Here is a 27,599-nt window from a genome sequence, read left to right as displayed (position 1 = left end):
AGACCGTTTTTAAAAAGTGTTTTGCTGTGTGTCGCCCTATGCATTTGTCCTGGTTTCATCATCAGATGCGTCTCTGGCTGTATAAATCAACAAGACTCAAATACCACTGAGATTTATCAAAATCTCTGAGCTCAAACATTACTATAAGGCAGCAGGAACATGTCACCAGCGATTTCTCATAAACAGATTTCTCATTAATCATAAATACACATGCACAGGTTTTCTGCACATTTTCAGGTTACAAATCACCAGACTTAACTTTTCACAAGTTGAATGTGCCCTTATATTTGTTTGAGAGTAATATTTCAGTCCGGCTCCCACTTCATCACCAAATGGCTTTATGATCTATGTGGCAGAAATCACATTCAGTTGAGGAGTCTCTGCTATAAATCCATTAGTTTTTACTGCACAAACATCTATTTCTAAGGTTCTTGCCCTCGAATCCCAGATCACTAAAAAAGATTGTCCCTCCAAATATAACCAAGACATTCTAAATCACCTTAAAAAACATAGTATTCACTTTTACACTCGTTTAGTTTAGGCCCCAAGATTCCAATACGTATTCATACATTTAGAATAAATTAGAAAAATAATTTAGGAAAAGGAGATACTACAATCCCACCCTTTTCTGAAATATTCCTTCCGATCCAATAAGGAACGCCGCGCTAAGAAAAACACATCTTCCCATTGGTGGGAAGGTAGGAGGTTTCAAGGCGCCCCGCGGAGAAGCGCTTAGGGACAGTGAATGAAGGGCTGCTTGAAACCGTTTATCACTGTGCTGCAATGTGGAATCAGCGTATCAACTTTTCAGAGATAGAGCTGCAGATTCAACAGGAGTGGCGGAGAAAGTTTCTTATATTGTGTTTTAACGGAGAGGAGGGCCGAGCTCAGAAGGAGGCAGATGTTTGGGGATTCTGATGATGAAATATGTGGAGTAGTCTCGAAAAAAAGGGGTCATGAATACCTGAACGCAAAACTCTGAGCTGGAGGAAGGATAGTTTGTGAATCGCCTTGTAGCCTACGAGTGATCGGACACGTCTGGAGCTCCAGATCGGATTGGAGGAATATCCCACAAGTTTCGGGGAACACGTTCTAGTAAGTTTACATTTGTTTGTGTTCGGGTTTTATGCGACAGTGGATGAAGTTTAATCCCTTTATAGAGTTTTATGTGTGTAAATTAGTTAGATTTAATCTCAAGACTCAGTGAAACAATCCTTTGTTTAAAAGGTCCCAGAAACTCGTTTTATTTGTTTTTTTTTTTAACTTGCAGCTTCTGTACATTTTATTTTTTGTATTATTTTATTGAATGTAATCCGATAGTGACTTGTATCTTTGTCCGTTTTTATTTATAATTGTTCATTAGAGACTATTCTTCCATTAGTTTGACTAGTGTTTATCAAATTATTTAGTAGTACTTAATAATTGCATACTATTAATTATAACTTTCCTGCCATTCATTAACCTTATACTCACAATTTGTTTCCCATTGTGGAAACAAATTGTAAATTTTGCCATTTAATTCTAAGTAAGGTTAGTTATTAGAAAAGTGTGAAGAAAATTGGAAGAGATGCTAGTAACTATTTAAATGATTACAAGTACTAAAGAATAAGTATTAATACTTTATGAAGCGGTACTAGTAAAACTAGAATAGATAATAGAAACTAATATCCTTGTCTGAAGTGAACAGCTGATGTATATTAGTGGTTGATTCACTTCCAGTAACAAAAGAACAGTTGCTTGCCACATCTTGGATAGTGACTAATAGAATAGATAGTTTAGAAAAGAAATAATAACTCATGATTTTTTTTTTTTTTTTTTGAAATTCTTAAAGATAATAGTCAATATTTGATTACTAATACTAGTAAAATAATTACTAGTTGTAAGAAAAAAATGAATAAATAAAAAAAAATATTCCACATTTCTATGTTTTTCAGGGAATCAATGATGGCGTTACGGGAAGTTAGTCCATGCCTTTTATTCATCACAACACTTCTGCTTGGACTGTCTTCCTCCAAGTATCATGGAGAGAATGGTATCTCCGTCCCAGAGCACGGGTTCTGCCAACCCATATCTATTCCCCTGTGCACCGACATCCAGTATAACCAAACCATCATGCCGAACCTCCTGGGACACACCAACCAGGAGGACGCAGGACTAGAGGTGCACCAGTTCTACCCCCTGGTCAAAGTTCAGTGTTCTCAAGATTTGAAGTTTTTCCTCTGTTCCATGTATGCGCCGGTGTGTACGGTTCTGGAACAGGCAATACCTCCCTGTCGCTCTCTGTGTGAGCGTGCGAGACAAGGGTGCGAGGCCCTCATGAACAAGTTCGGCTTCCAGTGGCCTGAACGACTCCGCTGTGAGAACTTTCCAGTACATGGAGCAGGAGAGATCTGTGTGGGACAGAACAAATCAGACCCCGACATCCCGACGACAGACCCCACGCCTTATATACCGGACCCCTTCACTCCACGCATGCACGTGCCACGCCAAAGTCAGGCTTTCACTTGCCCCCTTCAACTCACAGTCCCTTCCTACCTCAATTACCATTTTTTAGGGGCAAAAAACTGTGGCGCCCCTTGCGAGCACAAACAGCCGCATGGCCTGATGTACTTCAAGGAGGAAGAGGTCCATTTCGGTCGGCTATGGGTGGGAATCTGGTCAATCCTGTGCTGCGTGAGTACCCTGTTCACGGTCCTCACTTACCTTGTGGATATGCGCCGGTTCCGTTACCCGGAACGCCCCATCATCTTCCTCTCTGGGTGTTACTTCATGGTGGCAGTGGCTTATGCGGCCGGGTTTTTACTGGAGGACAAGGTGGTCTGCATTGACAAGTTCAGGGATGATGCTTATAGGACTGTGGCTCAAGGGACTAAAAAAGAAGGTTGCACCATTCTCTTCATGATCCTGTATTTCTTCGGCATGGCCAGCTCAATCTGGTGGGTGATCCTGTCACTCACGTGGTTCCTTTCCGCGGGAATGAAATGGGGCCATGAAGCAATAGAAGCCAATTCTCAATATTTCCACCTGGCAGCGTGGGCCGTCCCCGCTGTTAAGACCATCACCATCCTCGCCTTGGGACAAGTGGATGGCGACCTTCTGACCGGCGTATGCTACGTGGGCATCTATAATGTAGACGCCTTACGTGGATTTGTCCTCGCCCCCTTGTTCGTTTACCTCTTCATTGGAACGTCTTTTCTTCTGGCTGGATTTGTCTCGTTGTTCCGCATCCGCACCATTATGAAGCATGATGGCACCAAGACAGAAAAGCTGGAGAAGCTGATGGTGCGTATTGGTGTTTTCAGCGTCCTGTACACCGTTCCAGCTACCATCGTCATCGCGTGTTACTTCTACGAACAAGCGTTCCGTGAGCAGTGGGAAAAAACCTGGCACATGCAGACGTGCAAGCGTTTTGCAGTACCGTGCCCGGCCAACAACTTTGCGCCAATGACGCCGGATTTCACAGTGTTTATGATCAAGTACCTCATGACTATGATCGTAGGAATCACGTCAGGATTCTGGATCTGGTCTGGAAAAACTCTACAGTCGTGGCGCAAGTTTTACCAGCGGCTGGGGAACAACCAGGGTGAGACGACAGTGTGAACTGAACTTTGTAATAAATACAGGTCAATATTGAAAGGAAACGCGAACTGCGATCAGGTCACACATACTATGTTAAACCATGCTGATGGTAGAAGACACTGCTGTGTGAGCCCAGCATGATGCTTTTCTCATTTATAAAGTGCCCAGACTTTGACAACACTTTTAAAAGCACAACTCCAAAGAACATGCATTTCTCCAATGGACTAAATCTCCAAATGTTTTTAAGCCTTGGAAACCCAACGAATGATTTTAATGGAAAAGATGGCGGAACTCTTATCACTTTAATGATGACTTGTGTTATCAGGAGCCACGTTTTCTTCACCCCGTGGCGGTCAAAAATGTCTGCAATTTAGTCTTGTGCCTCGAAGTACTGATCAATTCCTGTTGTTGAATGAATGTCTCTTTTGTTTTTTTAACACACTTTTTTTTGTCATTTTCTCATAGATTACATATTTTACTATTTGGTTGCACATGGCCATTTATTTAGATTTTAGAACGAGTTAAATTTAATGTTCTTTGGTCATGAGTTGCTTATTCATCCATGTTGCCATATCAAGCCAGGTCTCATGAAGTAATTTAATATTCTGTCATTTTAAAGGCCTTAGCGATGCGAAAGTGACACATAGCATTAAAAATGTTTAGCCCAGAAGTATGTACAGGAGAAAACGTTATCATATTTCGTTATTTGTAAATATCACATCTCTGTCAAAAGATGTTTGATGTATTTAAGCAGATCAATTTTGTTTAAGGCTTTTTTTGTTCATTTTCACTTAATAAAGTGATTAGATTTTTAAAAGCTGCTTTGGCTTGATTTCGTTTGCACAAATGGTGACTCGTGTCGATGCCCTGACGACACTTTGATATTTCCCCCAAAACAGTTGTTAGCAAGTAGTTGAAACTGATAGCCGCATGATTAACTACAACAACGGACTTCAAGTGAGTAGCCCTCCATGTGTCTCGAGTTCATTAATGCTTTCAGTCTGTAGCATGAATCTAAGAGAGGAGAAGCAAGGACAATGACAGAATAAGGGTGAACAAAACAATCACGGGGGACTATAATGGTGAAAAAGTAAACATTTCTTCTAAGACAGAAAGGAACGTAAAAGTGGTCTACAAAAACAGGATATAATCAGAAATGGTGTGAAGTTTGCCACCCTGCCTCTGGGACAACAGGAAGCCCTGAGATGCACCAAAGCATAAGATCTCTTCCCTTCATCTCCAAATGAAACTGGATACCGCTTCATTCTTTAGGGTGAGGGAAACGCCCCATCCCACGGTCCCTTCTCCTGTTATTTATTTTTTTCTCTCAAAGAGTTGGGGGATGTTTCTCTGTAAGGGCATTTAGAAGGTGATGGGGGTGGGTGGGATACAATATCTTTGAGAACAGATACTGCACTAATGATTTTGAGATCCAGAATTCTTGTACTCGGTATCTGGAATACCACGTTTCATCCATGACCAAATTGTACAGGATTATTATTACATGGCAGTGAGCCATAATGCTACAAACTGTCTCTTCATAAACAAAATGAACAAAAATATTCATAAAGTAACTTTAGATCATGCAGTTGTTTTTTTCAGTGTAATACGATTATTTGTGTGGGTACATGCACCCCAGTGTCTGATTGGGTGTGTTGGCACTCAATGCCTCAGGGGATGTGAAGTGTGTTAAATTCACAGCATGTGCAGCCAAGAAACGTCCATCACTTGGATTGACAGTTGGGTTTGTGGAATTTTTTACAACAGTGTAAACTGTCACAGTCTGATTTGCTTCCAGCCTATAAACGCACACACATATGTTTGTTAAGGTTTGTTGAGTTAAGATATAGGGCATTTTGAGGAAACATTATCACATTATTTAACATGAACACAGAAATAAGTGTATACAGAAAGGATGCAACATTAAATAAATGCATGAACAATGTGGCCAGTAAGAAATGGCATGTAACACATTGAATTAAATGTGAAACTAGAAATACAAAATCTGAAATGTATTTTCTTATAAAACGTACTCATATAATTTTATATTGTAAAAATATATATTTTACAGTGTATTTCATAGCACTCACCCGTTTTGCTGTGACATTTCCCCTATAAAAATCCTGGTGTGTAATCCTTGTGACTTCATATAGGGAACATACATAAAAAAAATGACCACATAGTTCAAACAGGTACATTTCTCATAAAGTCTTTATCAATATTTCATAATGTGTGTACACACTGCCTTGTCAAGCTCGATAGTTCAGCCCTTTTCTGGGAAGAAATGGTTTCTTGGAACAGAATACTAACTGTAAATAATATGTTTGACAATGATATTTGCTAGATAAGAGGAATTTTTTCATTGATCTTAAATTCCTGTAATATTCAACACCAAAACAACCCTTTAGACTGGTTGACATCAAACAAATTATGTCATTAGTTATTAAAATTATAATGTGTGATTTCATACAAGGCACACCAAACTGAGTGATAATATCATAATTTACTATATCTATTTAAATTATAATTTGAAACTTAGAGTTATGAGGCTAAAATAATGTAGCTCTTTAGGGTTGGGCTTAAAGCTAGTAATGATAAATATTGACACTTTAAAAGACTATAATCAGAAATTAGGACCCAGAATCAGAAATGTACATTAAAGTCGGCATGAATTGAAAATTCATTGTTAAATGCTTGTTATGAAGCTTACTGAGAACCATTCATCATGCATGTGTTTCATTTGATAGAAATGTTTCACCACAAATTCAAGCTGTTTCGCTTTTGATAATCCATTTTACTTGTATGTACATCGCAGTACAGAAAACAAAGTTTTTTTCGCGAGTTTCAGAAAGTAATATTTGTTGACCATTATTCAAAATATTCGGGTGGTTATAACCTTTTATTGTGTGTATGGCTTGTTAGGACAACACTTTGGCCTCAAAGTGAAAAACAAAATGATTTATTGAAAGTTCAACAGTGACAGTGAAGCCTCAAATACCACCGCCTCCTGAGAATCACCCATGTATTAGTGCAAAATTGTCAATCTAAGGCCAAATTCGGATGTATTTGCACAGTTTTTCTCTGAAAAAACAATGTGGAATTGGTCACAAGAAGCATGTCTGAATTTATCTTATACAAGATTTTAACCTGTTTACAGACCACACCAGTTGACAAAAGAGCCCACAGGTCCTCTGAATATGGCCACACCTTGACAATTTATGGTCACCCACAGCCAGGCCAACAGCTACATCTGTGATGAGCATTGAAGTACTTTATTTGTGAAAATCTGTTACCTATTGTGTGTCCCAGGTGCCTTCTACCCCTGAAAGAAACATGTTTTCCCAGGTAACTGCACACCCTTTATAGGAACAGTCTTTCAATCCCTTGAGATACAATTACCTGAATTTGTATCGATACCTAGGCCACAAACAAAGCTAAAACCTATGTTTTTCAAGGTGTTAACATTGTTTATCTGTGTAAAGAGCTGTCTCAGCAGATCACCTTGATTGTTTAGGTATCTGATTTCTATTCTGTGCTCTCTCCTTGATAGAAATATGAAAAGGAAGTTGACGGTGGGGCTGCCCAGGGAAACATTCCTCTTTGATACATAATATTTCCCCCAGTTCAGTTCAGTTTCCCACAGTAAAGATCAGTGAGCATTTGTGCCAGATATATTGCTACACTTTCTCCTGCTCTTTTTCTCTCTGTGTATCAGGTCTGTTATCTGCACCTTTAAAAGGGCTCATAAGTTCATCATTTTATTTTGTCCCCTAAGGTCCAATTATAGTGTTGGTCAATGTTTTTGGCACCAGATAATTTTTCATCCTCCGTGACCCTTCACGTTTTCAGTTTTGCATATAATACAGTAACTCAGGGCTGCTCTCTATAGGTCAGGTAAAGTTTTTCGCCATAGTAATATTAGTGCACATGCTCCAAAAACGTACTAACGATAAGTTGTTCATGAACGATTCGAATAACTTTGTCTGAGTTTTTTTCCCCCGAAATTAAAATGCAGAATATGGTTTTATATTAGTTATACACAATATAAGCTCTCTTACACCAGCTGTGTACAGTTGAAACGCTCGAACGCCAGACTGTGGAAGAGACATTTCGCTCCAAGTGATATTAGCTATTTTTTTTTCTTTTTGCCTTTTGTATAAAAGCTTATATTCCATTTTAATCCCTATTTTGTGTCTTTACAGTTTCACAATTTACTATAAAATGGTCACACAAACTGTAATTTGTAAGTCTTTGGATCATACATATGCTGAATTAAAAAATATATATATATATACATGAAATAATCCCAACGGAGGCCTTGTTGAAATAACTGTAAGCTATTTCCTAATGCAGCTTCTAGCATTATGTTTGGAAGACTTCCACACAATTATTAGTTTTCCTGGTGTTAGTAACATTATCATATAACAATAGTTTCTAGACCAAGTTTCTGAACCCAAAATATGTATTGCATGTAAATGTGCATGAATATATTACTCATCTGTATGACTTCCAGAGAGACAGAACGAGTGGTTTTTGCAGATTAACTGAACGTATGGTCTTTATGAACTAGGGAGGGGCTCAAAATGTTACATGACGCTTTCATACTCTTTTCCTCAAATAGACCAAGAAAATGTTCCTCATTATATGTTCCTTTTAAAATGAACATATGCAACACAGACATATACATCCTTGTAATGCAAGCTAAATTTAACGAAAATCTGAGCTCAAAGGTGATCTGCACCCTTCCCCCCTGAATAAACACAAGCTAGCCCCCTCAATTTTTTGCGAGGCCTCATCTGGTAATGTTTAGGGTTTCGGAGGTGCTGTATCCCAGGCAAAGAAATCGGATCATCCCGTTGGGGTTCGGATATAGCGGAGGCCCCTACAGCAACTTTATCCACCCATTGCTGATTTTCCAACACCATGTTTCACTGCCAGACCCCTCCACTTCAACACACACACACAAAACACACTTTAATATCAGACACTTAAAATAAATATAAAAAAATCTGTACAGCACAGTAAGGCCCTCTCTCCCACCACACTAAGATTTTAATCCGTTATGTAGAATTAACAGTAGAATGATCACAGTGTTAAGAAGTTCCAGTCAGTTTTTCATTCATCCATACATGACGACATCAGCCAAACTGGATCAATCCTATAATAACACTGATTGCTTTAGAGAATGACACTGCATTAAAGCATTGGTTCTCAAATTCTTCCTCTTTGATCAAATCAAATTCTTACCACATACAGCCACAATATTGTCACAAACATAATATATTTTTTTAAATATATATTAATATTAATGTTTTTGTTTCTGTGTGTGTCCATGACAAGTTGGTAGACTACAAGTTTATTTTTACTTTATAAGGTCACTTATATATATCTTTAATTGTAAATAATTTAATGTAATAGAAAATATACAAATATACAGTTTAGTCATATATATATATATATATATATATATATATATATATGACTAAACTGTATATTTGTATATTTTCTGTACTGCCAAAAAGGAAAATTGAATTTGAATTTGAATTGGAAAAACTCTAAACGTAACCACATAATATTGTTTATCCGAAGGGGAAGTTTTAATACATTGTTATATAGCACTTTTATACACTACTTATTTTTTATATGTATTTATTATTATTTTATATATCATTTTGTAGATCCTTAAATTAGTCTGATTTTAAAATTACAAAAGCGGGCAAAGAGAATGACATATTATATTTTATCTTTTTTGCTGTAAATAATATTCATATTTTACTATATATACATTTGTTAATGAAGTGGAGATTCAAACAAGGATTTCTAGTTGCATGTATTTCGTTATCAATCTCAGTTAGTTAAGATTTGCTGCGAAAGTGTTGCTGCCGTCTAGTGTTCATAAATGGAATATCCACTATAAGAAAACATTTCCTATTAGATTGGCAAAAACACAAGTTACCACAAACTGTTTTATGACACATTTTATTTAAAAAACAAGACAAAAGCAAAGTCATAATTCTTCTATATCCAGAAAACCATCTGGACCAAATTTCCCTCCCCTCTCGCAGAAAATGAAAAAATATAAAAGTGTAAGAAAAGGAACATGAGTAGCGACACCGTAGCAGTATTTATTCTGTGTATGTAAATGAGGCCCCTGAGTACTAATCAAACAACATAGCTACCCATTAGTTCCAGGTATTGAAATCAATTATTGTGGCTAAAGGGATCCAAATATCCAAGACCAGGTAGAAGAGAAGGTGACAACACAGATTCAGACAGGGGTATGAATTCTAATACTTTAGACAAAACCATGCAAAAACACAATACAATGACCTTCCTGCTGTGATTCATAGTGTGCCTATATAATGTACAGCTGTACACAGTTATTGCACACATGCAAGAAGAACAAAGAAACATTTTACACGTTTGAAATATCAGACAACAACTGCATATAAATAAGCATCCCAGAATGTAAAATACTCAAAGGGTTTCTATTACATTATAGCAGGTGTGTTCACTAGCATAAAATGAGCCAAAAACAAATAAATGTGTAAAAAGAAGTATCTAATGAAAGCTAAGGATTGACAGAACACGTAATGATGGCCAACTAAATGAACAATTCCTTCATTACTTATAAATGCAATAACATTGCAAGAACACCAAAGGTTGCATCCAAAATTCGTCTTGATTTGTTGATTGAATTTAACAGCATAATCTGTTTTTAGCAGAACTGTACAGATTAACAGAACGTTCTGAATCAGCTCAGGGCATTACAAAACATGTTACATGACGTGATTGCAGAACTTGAATCTGTATATATCTTTATATATATATATATATATATATATATATATATATATATATATATATATATATATATATATATAAAAAAAAATAAAAACGTATGAAGGCAGGGATGAGTTAGCAGAGAGTGAACGTGGGACATGGCTAGAAAAAAACTTTCTATAGTAGTTCCACCCAACTCCTTCAAACACAGCAGCCCTGACACATTATCTATTTGATCCAGATGGTTTTTTCTGCTTCCCTTTGACGTGACAGCAAAAGGAAACAGATGAAATACATGTCATACATACAAAATTAAGATAAAAATAAAGAGTCTAATCATTCCGACAGCCACCGGTCTGTTCCTGATACACCTCGATCACATCCTCATCTTCCATTCCCAGCTGAAACAGAGATAAAAGAGCAGGAGCGGGTTTGAGTCAATTCTTTATGTCTTGTACAGCTAAATGTAGCTTAAAGCAGCTGATGAATGCTGCTGGAATGCATTATCTTGTAGCAAACTTAAGGGAATAATTCACCTAAAATTTCAATTCAATGTGAATCAGAATGGGATGTGAAAAATGTGAATAGGTTCATCTGAATATTGAGCATTACATCACTTGCTCACTAATGCAGTGAATGGGTGCCGTCGGAAAAGGGGTTCAAATAGCTGATAAAAATGTCATGCAGCTTTCAGGGACTTGATATGTTAACTGGTGGACTCGATCTGTGGGAATTATTGTGATGTTTTTATCATCTGTTTGGACTTTCATTCATTTCATTCACTGCAGAAGATTCATTAGTGAGCAAGTGGCCCTAAACTGTTCAAATGAAGAAACAAACTCTAGGATAGCCTGGGAGCAGGGTTTCCGTTGTCCGGTAATTGCCGGACATTGGCCGGAAAAAAAATGAAATGTCCGACAAAATTAAATCTCTCCGGTCAAATTGTCAAAATAAAATTGCCTAATAATCCCGCCCCCCCTAACACAATCTGAATTTGAGAATAAGCCTAAAATGTATAAAGCAAAAACACACCGAACTTTGGCTATGTTATGAAGGAACAGGCTCGTTTGAAAGTTATTAAACATTATTACATGGCTTGGTTGAATTCCAATGTGGAATGCGGTCTGTTATTTCTTGATATCAGACCGCTGCGAAGCACTAGCGGCGCCAGGATTTTGATTGTACTGTAGGTGGGCCTCCAGAAAACTGGATGGGCCAGTTAAAATAAGCCAAAAAAAATAAATAAATAAATAAAAACGGGTTCCCCTTTCATCTCCGTTTCAGCGCTTTTCTGGGCACTGAGGACAGCGACTCAGTAGCCTACCTGAATTTAATGTGTAATTAGCATAGGTAAAAAAAAAATTCGTTTTAAATTGTTAAAAAGACATTTCAAGCTTTCTTAAGATATATTTCATGTCTGTGAGGCCTACGCTGAGTTTCGTTAAATTAGGATGAGATGCACTCCAGTTCACTAGCAATGCAAGTGGCCGCGAGGGCGCCTGCATGATTAGGCCTGTCGTCTGCTATATTTGCTTCTTATGTATTAAATCCAGGCAATTGGTTGATAAAAAAAATTATTAAAATTAAGATACAATTTATACAAAACGAAATTCACTTCAAAAAAGTATTTCTACTAAACAAAACTTAATTAAGTGGTCAAAATCATGTCTGACCCGCTCCATGTCTCTCGATATTGCGCATCTTATCTTACTCGTGCGGTTCACTTTTCATAATCAACATAAATTAAAAAATAACATTATAATATTTTAACAAATATTAAACTAAATAAGCTTATTTAATGGCTACAACATGTATAGTAGACCTAGAATCTCTATTTGTACAAATTGCTGCACATTCATTTCATTCTGAATTTTGCACACATAAGTTGAAAGGCATTTGTTTGTGCATGCATGTAAAACATATCTGCAACTTTTATCAAGTTCACTGATAATTATGCGTGCATTTATGAATTATTATCTTAATCTATAATGAAACAAGGACGAAACATATGCTTTGTTTGTTTAGAATGGAATGGATCGCAAATAGATCCAAATGAAAAAAATTAACCATAGTAGAAAATGTTTTTTTTTCCGTCTATTTGAAAGTTAGGCTAATAAACATGTTGTATTCGGCGGCCTGATTATGTCTTTTTTTACGTTACATAGCCTGCCTCCAGTTTTCCTCACCTTGACTAATTAAGAGGCGATACTTGACCGGCATATCATCAAAATGTCCGGAAACCGGCACCATTTTTTTCTAGCGGAAACTCTGCCTGGGAGTATGTACATTTTAAGCACATTTTCATTTTTGGGTGAACTATTTCTATTAAACTGTAGTTTGTATGTGTTAACCACTGATTAACCAGTTGTCTTTGATTGCTTACTAATTGTGTAAGAACATTTGTTTGAACAGTTGGTGCGTATCCTGAAGAAGGATTTGAAGAATAATTATTTTTATGATTTAGCCCAGTTAATTAAAGGCTTTTTATTGTAACATCAAGTGGCTTGGAGTAATTCATCTTTGCAGTTTGATATTAACCTCAAAATATCCAAAGAGCACCACTGATTACGTGAGAGGAGCAGTGCAGCATTCTGGGCTCCTGTTGCTTTGTCAAGGAGTTTGTGTTTGTTGCATCCTTCTTTGACTTCGACACACTTTTAGGATTATTTGATTAAAAGAAATTTCACAAGAAAAAACATTTGTCTGAAATAGAAATTTTTTTGAATCAATTTTGTAATACATTTAATAATAAATTAGTATTTTAGCATCCGAATTTGACATGTGATAATGTTTAATTGTGTAAATGTTAAAACAAATATTATTATAGTTAGTATTATATAATAAGAGATACATTGGCCCAACAACATACCATGTTTATTTTCAAATAAACCCTTTTAGTCAAGGTTTTTTTTATATATCACATAACTTTGTGGATGGTGTATGTCACACACCTGTCCATGTTGGCATCTGCATAATTTGGCTAGCTTCCATCTATGATTTATGCCAAAATACCACAGAGTTTGATTGGATGCATGGCTTTGACATCAAAAACAAAAGGGATTTTTTTGTCCTCTTCCGTTTACATGCTGCAGTTTTGCTCGTGGAAGTGTGTACTGTACCTCTTTGGGGGTTTGGTTGTCTGCAATTCTCTGTCCCTCAAAAAGAAACCTTAGAGAGTTCATGGGTACACCCTGCATAAAATGCAAAAACAAACAATGTCAAAAGACGAAACCAAAATCAATAACCAGTTTATAATATTTCAATTTATGTCAGCAAACATAGCAATTTAGCTGCAGCATTTTTTCATTTCTACTGCAGTACATTTGACATTTCAGAATGTCATAATTTTCCAAAATCATGTTTTCAGAGCAGACTTCTCTGTAGTTTTTTTTTTAGACTGTACTGAACTTCTATGGTTTTAATTTCAACTGTTAAAACGCATGTTTCATTCTTACTATGTATTACTGTTGCAAACTTATTGCTGCGATATTGTAGCTAGTTACTGTAGATCATGCAAATCAACTAACTCCAAAACCATACAAGTTAAATATGCATCTGCAATGCTAAAATACAAGACTATATCTTCTACACTTCCACTGACAGCATACATTTTTAAGATTTTAAATTCAAATTATGTTACAAAATAATATTGTCACGGATTACATTTGTTCAGAAAATAGTTTTTTTCAAAATAGCAGCATGACATAATAATGTTGGCTATAATATAAATTTGATAAAAACATACATTAACATCATTATCACTCGTTTCAAGTCCTCATCCATATTGCACTGTATTACACCATATTCAGTATATAGTAGTCTCTCACATGTACTGATATTCTCAAATTTATAACTGAAGCAAATATATGGTGGTGGTGATGCCTCACCTGTCTCTGACTGTAGGATTCCTTCAGCTTCTTTAAATGTGTCGTCATCTTCACTTTGAAGTGGATTTCACTGTTGTCCTGCAAAAGGGAAATAAATCACACATTTTGCCAGAATGACCAAATCGTGATCTGAAACCTGAATTTCATGGTGAACTAGAAAACACCTTTCTTTACCTGACCGATTACTTTCAGTTTGATATATTCTCCATCTTTCTTCTCGCCTCCATCACTTGAGGGCTTGGTCTCCTAATAAACAAAACGAGAGCCATTAGATTCTGTATGACATCTTGTTCTGTTTCCTATGGATGCAAGGTAATGACTGTAATACTTATTCTGGAGATGGGTTCAGTACAACATCTCTTGGATATATTAAATTATAAAACAGATTTTAATCTGTTCAGTCTGATGTAGTTTGCTTGCTCAGTATTTACAGTATCTTTAGGTGAAAGAAACTGTAATGAGCTGTGTTTGGGTGCTTTGACAATAAACACACAACCAGGTTTACTACAGTAAAGTATCGTGGACTGATAATACGACCACAAGACCAAACATAGACCAACATGACCAATTGTAACAACTTTACCTAGTTAAATTATCTAAAATGAAAGCAGAAATAGTGGCTCAAATGTGCAGCAGGGTCCATCAGCTCAAGACAATATGAACTTTGCTTTCAGCGCTCAGAGCAGCTAACTAGCACCTAGGCTAAGTGAATGATTTGAAAAAGATATTCGCATATTTTTCAAGTTTATAAACACAGTAAATGGGACTACTGTACAAAACTCTGTAACCCACGACAATATGCGTTTTAAAACACTGCACCAAGACTTTTCCATCCACACAGTCAGTTAGCCATGAAAACACACACAGGCTAAAAAAAGATGGGCCCTCTTATTTTCATTTTTACAAGTCCGTCTTTCTCCTTTCCTCTTACAAACAAGTTTGATTCTGTAAAACAGGTTTAAACTCACCGTGTCTGACATGATATTCCGCAATGTACAGCCCTTCTTAAGATCACGATCACTTGAATTAAATAACGAACTGTAATGTGCAGTAATGTGAGGTTTTGCTACCAGAAGACCCACAACACGGCGCCGTTGGCGTCATTGGAAAAGGGGCGGGACTTCCTATGACGTCGAGTCGTTGACCCAACGGTGTTGTTTTTCTCACCACGTTCTTTCTTATTGGTTCCTTTCGCCTTCGATGAGGATAATGTTGGATACTTCGGTGAAACGTGGGGTGGCATGTACTATGCCAAAGCCAAGAGATGTTATCTCTGTTTACCGTATTTTTTCGAAAGATTCACTAAGGATTTAAAAAGTACCCAAACAGTGTTTGAAAACATTTTTTTTTAAGTTGGACTGTGGATATTTAACTTTAAACTAAAATAATTTATATAGATTATAAACTCACAGAGTGTAAACTCTGTACATTAACAGTTAGGAGTGGGTTATTTAAGTGAAAAGTCTGTACATGCGGTGTTGTAATCACATTGAAAACAGCAAGAGGTTATTGTAGCTCGAACGATACTGCACATGCGCACATTTCTTCGGTAGTACTGCGCATGCACGTACTGTCCCCATGTGCACCTCGTGGAAAGCGAATCCGTGTAGCGGAAGACTCAATGTGGGGAGCGCGGCAGTGAATTTTATTTAGAGCAAGAAAAATAATAAAAATGTTAGTGTTATTCGAAACTGCCGCCGGCTATGCCATTTTCAAGGTAAGCATATTTGTTATGTTTTGTTAGAAGTATTTTTAGATTTAGGGTTACTATTAGCTAGCCAGCATAGCAGTGCTATCAGACCAATAATTTTTAGAAAGCCACGAGTTAAACTTTTAAATTATTTTCGGGTATATGCTTGCTGAATTTTATTTTATTTTTTTTGTAACTATGTACTTTACGGAATTTTTAAGTGAAGACGGTGAGTTTTGGTCCAGCGTGTGTCATGTGGCCTGCGTCGCAGAACAGCCACGTTGTGTCTTTGCGGCTGCTTATGAGATCTCTTCACGGTCTGTTTTTCGCGTTTGGACGATTTTTAAATTCATCAGTCGTATGCAATGTCATTTAGTTATTGCACAAAATTGTATAGACCCGAGAAATGCTGTTTTACATGAGCACGCAGCTATTGAATTAGCTCTTTATATGTCGTTACCGGTGCAAGGGTCCACATGGTCGAGCACTGTATGGTTTGAGTTTAGGCATCTCAAAAATGGCAGATAGATGGATTGTGTCAGCACGTTTTAATCATCAGGTTTTTGTTTTGTGCAGGTCTTGGATGAACAGAAACTCCAGCAGGTGGACAGCCTGTGGAAGGAGTTTGAAACACCAGAAAAAGCCAACAAAGTGTGAGTTGTACTTCTGTGAATTTAATTTTCGTGCTGTGTTTCATCGAAGTATGTCTATGATAATAAACCATTTTGTTTTTGGTGGAAATAAACATTCCACTCCTTTCGCACTTTCATGGGAAACCTGGAAATATCAGAGAACCTTGAAATGCTCTTTTACATGACTAGAAAGGTGATTTAGTCGATTTCTGTAGTATATATATATGTATATGTATATATGTGTCAAAAACAACTCACCGCATTTACCTTCGTTAAAATGTGTGGGAGATAAAAAAATTTTTTTATCTTGGTAATCCTTCACTGTGTCAACCTCAAAATATTTAATTTCTTTTTATTCTCATTTATGATTCAGTAACGCCCTATTCATGTATTTTTCAGTGTAAAACTGAAGCACTTTGAGAAGTTTCAGGATACAACAGAAGCTCTTGCAGGTAACTATACTGAATTGAAACATCATCACCTTTAGTGCTTTGTTTTTAGATGCAAAGCTTTTAGGCTGTCCTTCAGCCGTGTGTCTATGATGTATCTGTATATCCGACTCATGCGTGAGGTCACCAAACAGTAATTCGTCACTACCACTGAGACCACAGATTTCATTTTAATTCATGTGTTTCTAAATATAATCTTAATGTAAGAACACTAATATTATAATGCACACTAATTTAAAATGATTTTCTTTTGCCTGTCGATATCAGCGGCCACAGCAATGGTGGAGGGGAAATTGGGGAAAAGTCTGAAAAAAGTTCTCAAGAAAGTTGTTGCCAAAGAGGCTCATGAACAGCTGGCCATCACTGATGCAAAACTAGGAGGCGTCATTAAGGTAAATGGAGGGGAGCATATAAGAACGGACCAGCGCAGTTTGCTATATGCATTCCACATGATGATGGGGTGGGGTGGTGTTAGCGCAGTGGATAAGACACATGTCTGTGGTGTGGGAGACCCGGGTTCGAATCCACTGTGAGGCACCAATGTGTCCCTGAGCAAGACACTTAACCCCTAGTTGCTCCAGAGGCGTGCGACCTCTGACATAATTAGCAATTGTAAGTCGCTTTGGATAAAAGCGTCAGCTAAATGAATAAATGTAAATGTAAATGTAAATATGAAATCTTGTTGCTCTGTGAAACACTACAAGCTGTGATGATGATGACCTTTGCGTCATGTTGCTGAAAATTCATGAGGCTTTTTTGTCACTACCTCATCTGAGCTTGTGTTTGCTCCTGGAAGTATAGTTTGGTTGTGGTTATGGTTAAACATCAGAGCTGGTAATGCAAAGATTGTGTTACTATCGCTATAGTTCTCTGCTGTTTGGACACTGGAAGTCCCTCTAGCTGAAACTCTTTTTTGCCCCCTGCAGGAGAAGCTGAACCTGAGCTGTGTGCACAGCCCTGCTGTAGCTGAGCTCATGAGAGGCATCCGAAACCAGATGGAGGGGCTTATCACAGGTCTTTCTGCCCGAGAGATCAGTGCCATGTCTCTCGGTCTGGCCCACAGGTATGTTTACAGTTAAAAATCAACAAAAATCTCTCCTTTAAATTTTTTATGCTCAAGTCAATGATTATTCTTGCTGTCTGATTTCTTTGAGGATACTTATTCAGCATTCGTCACTACCACTGAGACCCTCTGATCAGATATTTTTACATTAGTCTCGACTCGTGGTTTTACACATCAATTGACTGGTTTTCTTTTCATATTTCCTCTCAGTCTTTCACGGTACAAGCTAAAGTTCAGCCCAGACAAGGTGGACACCATGATCGTTCAAGCCATTTGTAAGAATGTGTATTTATTTGGACATACTTGAGCCCACATGCAGACAGGCCGTGACTTAAACAGCTGTTCACTCTCTGACTCTTCCGCCCATCTGCAGCTCTTCTGGATGATCTGGATAAGGAGCTCAATAACTACATCATGCGCTGCAGGGAATGGTACGGCTGGCACTTCCCAGAGCTTGGCAAGATCATCACAGATAACCTGGCGTACTGCAAGAGTGTCCGCAAGATTGGTTAGTACCTGCTTGTAAACATTTTATGAGGATGTCTCCATCAGATCTGTTTGATGCTTTTCCATTTTGTTGGAAAGAAAAACGTAGAATTTTCCAAGGTTTAAAAGTCACAGGTTAAATAAAAAGAAAACCTCGAAAATATTTAAACTAATAAGTTTACTCTCTCTCAAATCATCCATGATGGGGATGAGTTTGTTTCTCCATTTAAAACACATTTGGGGAAATTTAGCATTACACCACTTGCTCACTAATGGATCCTCTGCGGTGAATGGGTGCCGTCAGAATGAGAGTCCAAACAGCTGATAAGAACATCACAATAATCCACATGACTCCAGTCTATAAATCTTGTGACAAAAAGGATTATTTATTTATATATATATATATATATATATATATATATATATATATATATATATATATATATATATATAAATAAATACTTTACAAATTTATACTTTAAAAAACTTATATAAGTCGCACTGGATGCATTTATTTTATTTTTATTTATTTTAAGCCGCATTTATTTAGAAACGAGAGAAAATATTCCCATCTACAGCCGCCAGAGGGCGCTCTGTTTTCAGTGGTAGACTACAGGAGCACTGAGCAGCATAGAGCGCCCGGTTCATATCAAATTAATTTTTGATAAGTCGCACCTGACTATATGTCACAGAACCAGCCAAACTATGGAAAAAAAAAAGTGCGATTTGTAGTCCAGAAAATAGTTTTTAGCAAAAAAAATTATAATTTGATTAAATAAGATATTACATTGTTGGGTTTGTTTTTAGTACTTTAAATTGTGGTAGGAATATTTGAATAGCATTCAAATAATGTCAGTATTTAAATGGAAGATTTCAAATGTAATGTTTAACTGTATTTATCTTGTTTCAAATTTCTAGGTGCTCGCACAAATGTGGCATCAATGGATTTGTCTGATATTCTACCAGAAGAGATTGAGGCAGAGGTTAAACTAGCTGCAGAAATCTCCATGGGCACAGAGGTGTCCGAGGAGGACATCGCCAACATCATGCACCTGTGTGACCAGGTGTGTTGATGTGAAAATCAGCTTTTGGTTTACATGATCAGTTCCAGTGTTAATTGGAAAGCAGTTCATATAATTTAAGGAGACGTATCACCTGTAGTGTATTTATTAATTTTTCCTTTATGTCTAGGTGATTGAAATAACAGAGTATCGCTCACAATTATATGATTATCTGAAGAATCGCATGATGGCGATTGCACCCAACCTGACAGTCATGGTGGGAGAACTAGTGGGAGCCCGTCTCATTTCACATGCAGGTAAGAAAGCAAAACGTCTAGAATTTGTGATTGGAAACGTTAATTTACTTGATTAAACCTCTATCATTGTCTTATCAGGATCTCTGCTGAACTTGGCCAAGCACCCTGCGTCCACCGTTCAGATTCTCGGGGCAGAGAAAGCTCTGTTCCGCGCTCTGAAAACCCGTCGGGATACCCCCAAATACGGTCTCATCTATCACGCCTCTCTGGTGGGGCAAACCACAGCCAAGAATAAGGGTAAAATCTCCAGAATGCTGGCTGCTAAAACGGCCCTTGCCATCCGTTACGATGCGCTGGGAGAAGATACCAATTCGGAGATGGGAGTGGAAAACAGAGCCAAGCTGGAAGTACGATTGCGCTACCTGGAGGAGAAAGGGGTTAGTTAATATAGTATACAACTTTTTTTTTATTGTGTCGCAAGCAGTGATGATCATGGCTTCATGTCACAGTCCTGAAAATGCAGTGTGGGTCATTAAGTCACTATCTCTTCTGAGCTTGTTTTGTGTGCAGTTGTTGTTTCATAGGAAAGCATCCTAAAGCAAAGCAACACTGTGAGTGTCTGTGTTTGCAGTCAGAATGATAAAGTCTAGATTAAAAGTTTTGTCTATTTTCTGTCTTAGATCAGACGTATTAGTGGCTCAGGCAAAGCTCTGGCAAAGGCTGATAAATATCAGCACAAGAGGTGAGTGTTTCTTCATCCACATTGTTTAGATCATACTTCACAACAACACTTCTGATATTTTGATATGCTGTTTATTGACTTTCTGCATGTAAGATCTGGAACTGATACAGGAAAAACCTCATTGCAATTATTTCAATAACATCACTAGCCAAACTTATATTGTCAGCCTTAGATTTACATTGTGTCTTTTGCTTCCTGCCAGTGATGTAAAGGTATACGACCCATCTGGGGACTCCACTCTCCCCACAGTCTCAAAGAAGAGGAAGATCGAAGAGGTAGAAGAGGCTGAGGAGGAAGAGAAGCCGGTGGAGGCTAAAGCTAAGAAAGTAAAGAGGGAAGCCCCCACAGAAGGTAACCATCCATACAGCAGAACACTGACCTAAATGGAGCTGCAGCAAGATGTTAAATACAGATGAACATTAAAGAAATATGCATTTCAGGGGAAGCAGAAACAGAGACACCAAAGAAGAAGAAGAAAAAGGAGAAGAAGAAAGCGGAGGAGGAAGCCAAGCCAGAAGAGGAGGAGCTGGCCGTCAGCCCAGCAGAGGAGGTGAGAGAGGTGGAAAGATCAGTTCATCTCTGGTGGATGGTGCATTTAATATCATTCTTTAAGTTCAGCTTATCTAGGGTCCAGATTTTACATTAAAACGTTTACGTGATGTGTGAGAAGTACATCTTGAAGATTCTACATGTTACTATTTATTCTTTATAGACGACAAAAAAGAAAAAGAAGGAAAAGAAACGAGCGGCTGAGGAGGAGCCGAAGGAAGAGGAGGAAGAAGCGGCAGTCAGTCCAGCACAAGAGGTGAGGACCGTGATGCAAAACACCATCAGATCCCATTTTAATTTATAAATTCTAAAACACATTTCTTTTTTCTTTTACAGACAACAGAAAAGAAGAAGAAAAAGAAGAAAAAGGCTAAAGAGGGCGACGACTAAATGAATTGGACTTTTTTTTTTCATGAACTTTGCTGTATATAAAATAACTTTTTTTATAGTTTTTGGACGACATATGATGGTCACATCCCCTTTTTGTGTGTCCAGCCCAGCTCACAATGAACCGTTTAAGTGGACTGCTGTTGTTCTTTAAAAAAATAATTAATTATAGGACATTTTCTCTTCATATTGCTTAATTCCAAGAGAAGAGTCCATAAGATTGATATAATTTGATGCTCCTCCTGTGTGTTGAGTTGTACTGGATCATACAGTTCAGTTAGTCTTTATAAGTGAATGGTTTTTAGTTTAAAGTGAGGATGGGATCGCATTATAAAATAAATATCTCTGAGGAGTATGTTTTGTGATGTAAAACTGGGTCATTTGTGTCTCAGGATTATTAAATATACTGTATGTTTCTAGTATGTCTGCTCATTGACTTCCTTGTTTTGTGTTTTTAGATGGTTAATGCATTTTACAAAGTGTAACATTGATTTGTAGTTTAGTAAAATATTGGTTACTGAACTTCAGTCATGGTGCTGCATGCCCAAATCTGCAGCACTTGACCTTTTATTTAATTTGATTTTTATTAAAGCACTTTGTTCCAGATGATCTCAATCCCAAAGAGGAAATAAGATGCTGCTTACAAATGTAGCAGAGATGAAACTCTGGACCGTAAGGAAATTTAGCCAAATCTTAGGATGGAGTACTTTGTGTGTGTCTGTGTTTTACATTCCTCTCCGGTTCCTCCTCTATCCTTGTTCCAGTAAGATCAGGCCAAGTCAAGAAACTTGGCCAAAATACAACATAAATTTAGCCAGCCATCAGTATGTACTTGGTCTAATGAGCAGGAGATAGAGCAGCTATTTTGATTATCTCCCTTAACATGAGAGGAAGTGACACAATCTGGATATCACTCGGCCTCTGAGCCAAGAGACAGTAAATCACAGTTCTTTGTATGCAAGAAGGCATAGAACTTGATTATCACTTTGTACTCAAGCATGGAGAATTTTGCTTCTGGTGGTCTCAAGACATCTATACTCGGCTTATTAATTGGGTGTTAATCTATATCAGTGATTCTCAATCTTTTTGACTCCAGTAACCCTTATTGTCCACAACAATATAAAAAAAATTAACTTTTAATCCTAAAAAAATGGTTTAGAAGTTGGAGTAACTACAATTAAGAACTTATGTATTTTGGCACTGAAATTGTATATTTGTTATAAAAATGGACAACAGACCCTAATTGTGAATAATGATTTATATTGATCTTGATGTTTCATTATAAATGGGAGACTGAGTACATCGATGATTTGATGTTATGCAACTTCTGTAGGTGCTAATATTGTGTCAGGCTGACACTTGGAGCCTTTACTTTATAAGTAATGACATGTTTATCTCACAGATCTCAGAACTTCCTTAATTAATAACAGTATTCAGCATTATCATTAAAACCTGATCCATTCATCTTCAGTTTAACGTTACTTGGTGTGAGCACTCCTTAAATGGTGAGAAAGAGTTGCGGTGGCAGATATTCTAACGCAGCAAACGCCTGGCCTCGTTCTCGGACTCCGTAACCCTTGCCTTAGTAGCGGAGTTCTCTCTGGTCCATTTTGGCTATTAACATGAGAAAAAGGTTTTATCAGGAATGTGGACAGATTTATAGAGTTAGCCTTGACTTTTGCAAAGTTCTGGATATGAATAACAGAGGGTGGTCATGTTGCTCACTACACAAACACAACACGTTTATAGTGGTTGACAGGTTTGAATTGGTGGATTTCTAGAAAGGGCATTTACTTTGTAAAATACCTGGTGCATGTAGCAAAGTATAATACAAAATTTAGATCTCGAGTGCTGAGAAATAAGTTCCTTATAAATTCCAAATACATTATGTCAATGTGATTGTTAAGTCAGGCTTTGGCATTGTTAAATGATTGACATAGATGATGACCTTTGACCTTTTGCAATGACTCTACATGTAATTGCGTTTATTTATAACAAGATCAATTCAGCATGACTGATGAAAGTGGGGAAGTCCCTCTGGAATATTTTCTGTGATCTTCTACAGCAATGAAGTCTCTCAAAACACAAGATTTTGATAAAAGAATCATTTTAGTCTTGTGTGCGAATTATGTGCATTGAACAAATTAAGACCATGTCACTCATTTTCATGCTCAACAAAAAAAAAAAAAGTTAAAGTATGTTACAGACATGAATCTTGAATGATAATATGGCACCAAATATGACAGTACATCCTCATTCTTAAAGTTTTTGTGTTTCAAGGGAAATTATTCTTGTATTAGCTTTTATAGCCTCTAATAATCTTTTATGATTTGGGATTTGTGCAGTCAAATAAATAAGAAAAGCTGTGTTTTTTTTGTGCGGCTCTGCTGAGCTACCCATGATTGAGAGGACACTGGGGGTTCTCCACTCATGTGTGGTTGCCAAGTATTCCCTATAATAATCCTCCCTTCCCACTAATCAAGACATTCATATTATTACTGTCTAGTGCAAAACGTGCATATTAAACCCAAACATTCAGACAGTCAGTGGAGATAAAGTGACCTCTTAATTTAGTTATGCTCTAAAAGAACACGAAGGAATATTCTAGATTAAAAGGTAGTTCTACAACTATAACTAGAAAGCATATACAAGTATGTGAGTCAAAATCCAAAATATACCATGACCTAAATTATTAACTTAAAGTATTACCTAAAATTTGTAATAATACTACATTTAAAAATATTTGTATTTTTATATATATATATATATATATAATGAGTTTCAGAACATGATTTTTACATGCAAATTCTCTTGAAATGTATTATTATAATAATATATAAGATTCTTTTTATTAAACCTTTTTTAATAATAAAAGCAAACAAATTATGAAAACAATTATTTTACTACATTAAAGGGATACTCAACCCCAAAATGAAAATTTTGTCAATAATCACTTACCCCCATGTCGTTCCAAACCCATAAAAGCTTCGTTTTCATCCAAAATATCTTAAATTGTGTTCCGAAGATGAACGAAGCTTATACAGGATTGGAACAACATGGGGGTAAGTGATTATTGACAAAATTTTCATTTTGGGGTGCAGTAAATATTTTAGACACATCATTTCCTTCATAACTTATTAAGTTAACATGTTAAACTGAAAGCCCTATATATATATATATATATATATATATATATATATATATAGTGGATATTATGTAATTTTGACCCACATATGCATTTTGTGGTTCATTAAAACAGGTTAATATCTATTGACATAATGTCTGTTACCACAGACAATATTTTCTCTCACAGCCAACTACGGGATACATGTGGAATAATATAAAAACCCAGCTATATAGTGTTTAGTCAAAAGGAAAATTATCTGAAAATATTGAGTATTTGTGTGGTCAAGACAACAACAAAAAAATAGATCATATTTACAGAAAAAGTACTCAGATGCATCAGTGTTTTCTAACAATTGGTTAGTATCTCAATATCTTCTCAGTCCTTTATTCTGCTTTCAGCTGGGCACAATGCCTCCTGATTGATCGGAGCTCCTGTCAGTCGCTCTCCAAGGTTCCCACAGTACAGAAGAGAACGCATGGGCCATTTCTGTTCAAGAAGACACAGGTCCATCACTTTGATATTTCAAAATACTAAAGATATTGAGCCTAGAATAATGTTGCAATGATGTAAAACTTTAAAAAGATATGGCACTATTTTATTTCTGCCAGTGTTCTCCATTACATATTGGCCTAATATTAATCCACTTTCACCTTCACAGGATGCAGGTACTCTGCTCTCTGCAGGACGGTTTGGTCCCCCAACATCCCACCCTGGTCCAGTGTTTCGGTCAGGTGGGCGATGTAGTTAGTGGCCAGGACCAGGACGTCCAGCTTGGAGAGTTTTGTGTCTGGAGGGACGGAGGGTAAAGCAGCCTGCAGGCTGTGGAAGGCTTGTCTAAGGTTCCGAACACGACTCCTCTCTCTCGCTGCATTCTCAGGAGAGTTCTGAGTCTTACATGCCCTGAAAGGAGTTATCGGGCCAGACCTTACCTAACACAATAAAAAAGGAATGAGGGAAAACTTTTACTATGTTTTGTGAGCCTTTAGAAGTGGGTCCCACTGTACAGTATATTAGGCAAAACTACTTTACTAACTTTATTTTACAGTAGCCTACATGTACTTACACTATTACAGAGTAATTAATTACCCAAGAAAGTACTGGTTTAAAGTAACTACATGGGTTAAGGTTAGGCTAGGTTCAGAGTTAGTGACTAGTTATTAGCCAGTTATTGTAATTGCTAATAAGTACATTCAGTAGTACATGTGGAAAATGACTGTAAAATGACGTGCTATCCAAAAGAGATGAATTGTTAGGTACAATGTATTGTGTTCATGTGGGATTGCACTTTTGCTGCTACTGCTGTGGAAAGATTAATAGAGTATATTTTACAAGAAAATGCTATTTCAATTTTTCTACTTCAAAATTTCATGTTTAATTCAATGTGTTTTCTGTTTATTTGTAGTCGTTTCGGAAATTTTCTAGCAATTTCTAAATGAAATTTTTTTTTTCCATACTAGTTTTTAGTGTATAAAATTATACATTTAAATGTTAGTAAATGGTATTTAAATATACTTAATATAAAGTGGTTTGGAAATCTTTTATATGAGGTTCAAAAGAGTGCACTAATGAAAAAGCTTCTATTCTGCTTAACTTTTTTTATTATAAATTATATTAACAAAAATCTCAAGTTTTTTTATGTATTAACATTATTTACCATTTATATTTATTATTTGCCAATATTTTTTAGAATAATAATTCTTAACATAAAAATATCCATTCAATTAAACTAATTTGGCACTAATTTTGAAAAAATACAATCATTTCAATATGTGAAAAGCCATGATATTCACTTTTGATGCACAACTCATGTCTCATAACTCCTTTATAACCAAACATTTGAAATCCTTTTGAGCGCAAACCACTTCTTCCTTCACTCACCCACTTCTTTGGCTCTCGATGTATTGCTTGTTTCACGCATGGTTGTGTCCATCTCTGCGTCCGGACACCCTTTCCTCCCATCTCCCTCCTCTCCTGTGCCACATCCTCTTCCAGCGCTCGCTCTGCCATGAGAACCACCGGCGAGACCACCGAACCAGTGTCTAAATGACAGCATTTGAGCGGATCTTTCTAGATGGTTGAAGGGGTTCAGCCCTCTCCTCCACCAAAAGGCCTAATGCTCCATCCCCTCCCTCTCCTTTATCTGGTGAGGTAATGTGGGGATCTTCAAGCGGTACGTTATCTCTCGCCCTGCCTCCCACGGGTGCTCACTGCCAAGGGAGCGGACTCAGGAGAGTTGCATGGTGTCCCCAGGCAGGTCGGCAACAGCGGGGGGTCTTGGGAAAAGTGGAGAGGCCTCTCGCAGCTGCGAAACCACAGCAGACGCAATCTTGACCCCTCGACCTGCTAGGACAACGTGACCTAAATAATGCAAAGTTATTATGTCGGCTGTCAGCTTGATGGGTGTTGATCAGACTGCTTGGGACATGTTTTTCAAGGATATCTGGATGAAGAGATGTGATGTTGTTGTACGAAAACATGAAATATTGCTGTTCGTTGGGAACTCGGAGGAATTAGAAGGACATGACTATATAATTTTTTTTATATGCTTAACACATCTGCTGTTTAACTGCTACTGGCTGACAAATCATCACATATTTGAAGAGAAAACAGGAAAATAGAACAAAGTTCCTCCGTACTTGCACAATTTATTGAACTATGCATCCACAAGAAAGAAGTTTAAAATAAAGATCTGTCTAGTCTAATATTCAGAATACTAGCTACTTCTAAAAAGAAAATGTTATTGTTCAGAGGTTTCTCTCTTATAGCTCAAGATACGTTTTCACAGTCAATGTGGTATCTTTGTAGCAATAGCCAAAAATGTACTGAATTTTGTTATACCATGAATTGTTAGAATATTAAGTAAAGATCATATTCTATGAAGACATATTGTAAATTTCTTACCGTACATTTATTAAAACTTACATTTTGATCAGTAATATGCATTGCTAAGGACTTCCTTTTGGACAA

General features: G+C 37.0%; 4 protein-coding genes and 2 non-coding genes across 6 annotated transcripts; 4 read left to right on the top strand and 2 right to left on the bottom strand.

The window, feature by feature from the left end:
* The first annotated feature begins 755 nt into the window (after positions 1-755).
* On the top strand, positions 756-4,396 carry LOC113092359 (frizzled-7-A-like). The gene is made up of 2 exons (XM_026257946.1): positions 756-1,095; positions 1,935-4,396. The coding sequence occupies exon 2, from the start codon at positions 1,942-1,944 to the stop codon at positions 3,598-3,600; it is 1,659 nt and encodes a 552-aa protein (XP_026113731.1). The 5' UTR covers positions 756-1,095; positions 1,935-1,941; the 3' UTR covers positions 3,601-4,396.
* Positions 4,397-10,417: 6,021 nt separating this feature from the next.
* sumo1 (small ubiquitin like modifier 1) lies at positions 10,418-15,373 on the bottom strand. The gene is made up of 5 exons (XM_026257938.1): positions 15,218-15,373; positions 14,424-14,495; positions 14,250-14,327; positions 13,482-13,553; positions 10,418-10,763 (listed from the first exon to the last, which is right to left on the bottom strand). Exons 1-5 carry the CDS (start codon positions 15,227-15,229, stop codon positions 10,695-10,697), a joined length of 303 nt encoding a protein of 100 aa, XP_026113723.1. The 5' UTR covers positions 15,230-15,373; the 3' UTR covers positions 10,418-10,694.
* Positions 15,374-15,759: 386 nt separating this feature from the next.
* Positions 15,760-21,927, top strand: LOC113092342 (nucleolar protein 58-like). Its single transcript, XM_026257925.1, has 15 exons — positions 15,760-15,966; positions 16,516-16,592; positions 16,971-17,023; positions 17,288-17,412; positions 17,947-18,083; positions 18,294-18,358; positions 18,457-18,591; positions 19,488-19,633; positions 19,761-19,887; positions 19,966-20,264; positions 20,508-20,569; positions 20,772-20,920; positions 21,010-21,119; positions 21,282-21,374; positions 21,455-21,927. Exons 1-15 carry the CDS (start codon positions 15,922-15,924, stop codon positions 21,506-21,508), a joined length of 1,677 nt encoding a protein of 558 aa, XP_026113710.1. The 5' UTR covers positions 15,760-15,921; the 3' UTR covers positions 21,509-21,927.
* LOC113105180 (small nucleolar RNA SNORD11B) lies at positions 17,719-17,802 on the top strand. Its single transcript, XR_003292320.1, has one exon. It is a non-coding gene; the product is annotated as a small nucleolar RNA SNORD11B (small nucleolar RNA).
* On the top strand, positions 20,303-20,387 carry LOC113105181 (small nucleolar RNA SNORD11B). The gene has a single exon (XR_003292321.1). It is a non-coding gene; the product is annotated as a small nucleolar RNA SNORD11B (small nucleolar RNA).
* A 2,694-nt stretch (positions 21,928-24,621) lies between the features above and the next one.
* Positions 24,622-27,288, bottom strand: tcf23 (transcription factor 23). Its single transcript, XM_026255728.1, has 3 exons — positions 26,511-27,288; positions 25,283-25,561; positions 24,622-25,118 (listed from the first exon to the last, which is right to left on the bottom strand). Exons 1-3 carry the CDS (start codon positions 26,637-26,639, stop codon positions 25,008-25,010), a joined length of 519 nt encoding a protein of 172 aa, XP_026111513.1. The 5' UTR covers positions 26,640-27,288; the 3' UTR covers positions 24,622-25,007.
* Positions 27,289-27,599: the final 311 nt, after the last annotated feature.

This window comes from Carassius auratus, chromosome 6, assembly GCF_003368295.1.
Source record: "Carassius auratus strain Wakin chromosome 6, ASM336829v1, whole genome shotgun sequence".
In the NCBI taxonomy this organism is placed as follows: domain Eukaryota; kingdom Metazoa; phylum Chordata; class Actinopteri; order Cypriniformes; family Cyprinidae; genus Carassius; species Carassius auratus.
The sequence above is the reverse complement of the archived record's forward strand: the minus strand, read 5'-3'. Positions and strand labels throughout refer to the sequence as shown.

What these genes read in the sequence shown, in the direction of transcription:
- sumo1 (XM_026257938.1), bottom strand. An exon ending in AATCCTACAGTCAGAGACAG is followed by an intron (nt 13,554 to 14,249) that starts GTGAGGCATCAC and finishes CATTTTATGCAG; the next exon opens with GGTGTACCCATGAACTCTCT. An exon ending in ACAACCAAACCCCCAAAGAG is followed by an intron (nt 10,764 to 13,481) that starts GTACAGTACACA and finishes TCTCTGTTTCAG; the next exon opens with CTGGGAATGGAAGATGAGGA.
- LOC113092342 (XM_026257925.1), top strand. Translation starts at nt 15,922, where the DNA reads ATGTTAGTGTTATTCGAAACTGCCGCCGGCTATGCCATTTTCAAG. An exon ending in CCGGCTATGCCATTTTCAAG is followed by an intron (nt 15,967 to 16,515) that starts GTAAGCATATTT and finishes TGTTTTGTGCAG; the next exon opens with GTCTTGGATGAACAGAAACT. An exon ending in CCAGAAAAAGCCAACAAAGT is followed by an intron (nt 16,593 to 16,970) that starts GTGAGTTGTACT and finishes TGTATTTTTCAG; the next exon opens with TGTAAAACTGAAGCACTTTG.
- LOC113092359 (XM_026257946.1), top strand. Translation starts at nt 1,942, where the DNA reads ATGATGGCGTTACGGGAAGTTAGTCCATGCCTTTTATTCATCACAACA.
- tcf23 (XM_026255728.1), bottom strand. Translation starts at nt 26,639, where the DNA reads ATGGCAGAGCGAGCGCTGGAAGAGGATGTGGCACAGGAGAGGAGGGAG. An exon ending in ATCGAGAGCCAAAGAAGTGG is followed by an intron (nt 25,562 to 26,510) that starts GTGAGTGAAGGA and finishes TTATTGTGTTAG; the next exon opens with GTAAGGTCTGGCCCGATAAC. An exon ending in AGTACCTGCATCCTGTGAAG is followed by an intron (nt 25,119 to 25,282) that starts GTGAAAGTGGAT and finishes CTTCTTGAACAG; the next exon opens with AAATGGCCCATGCGTTCTCT.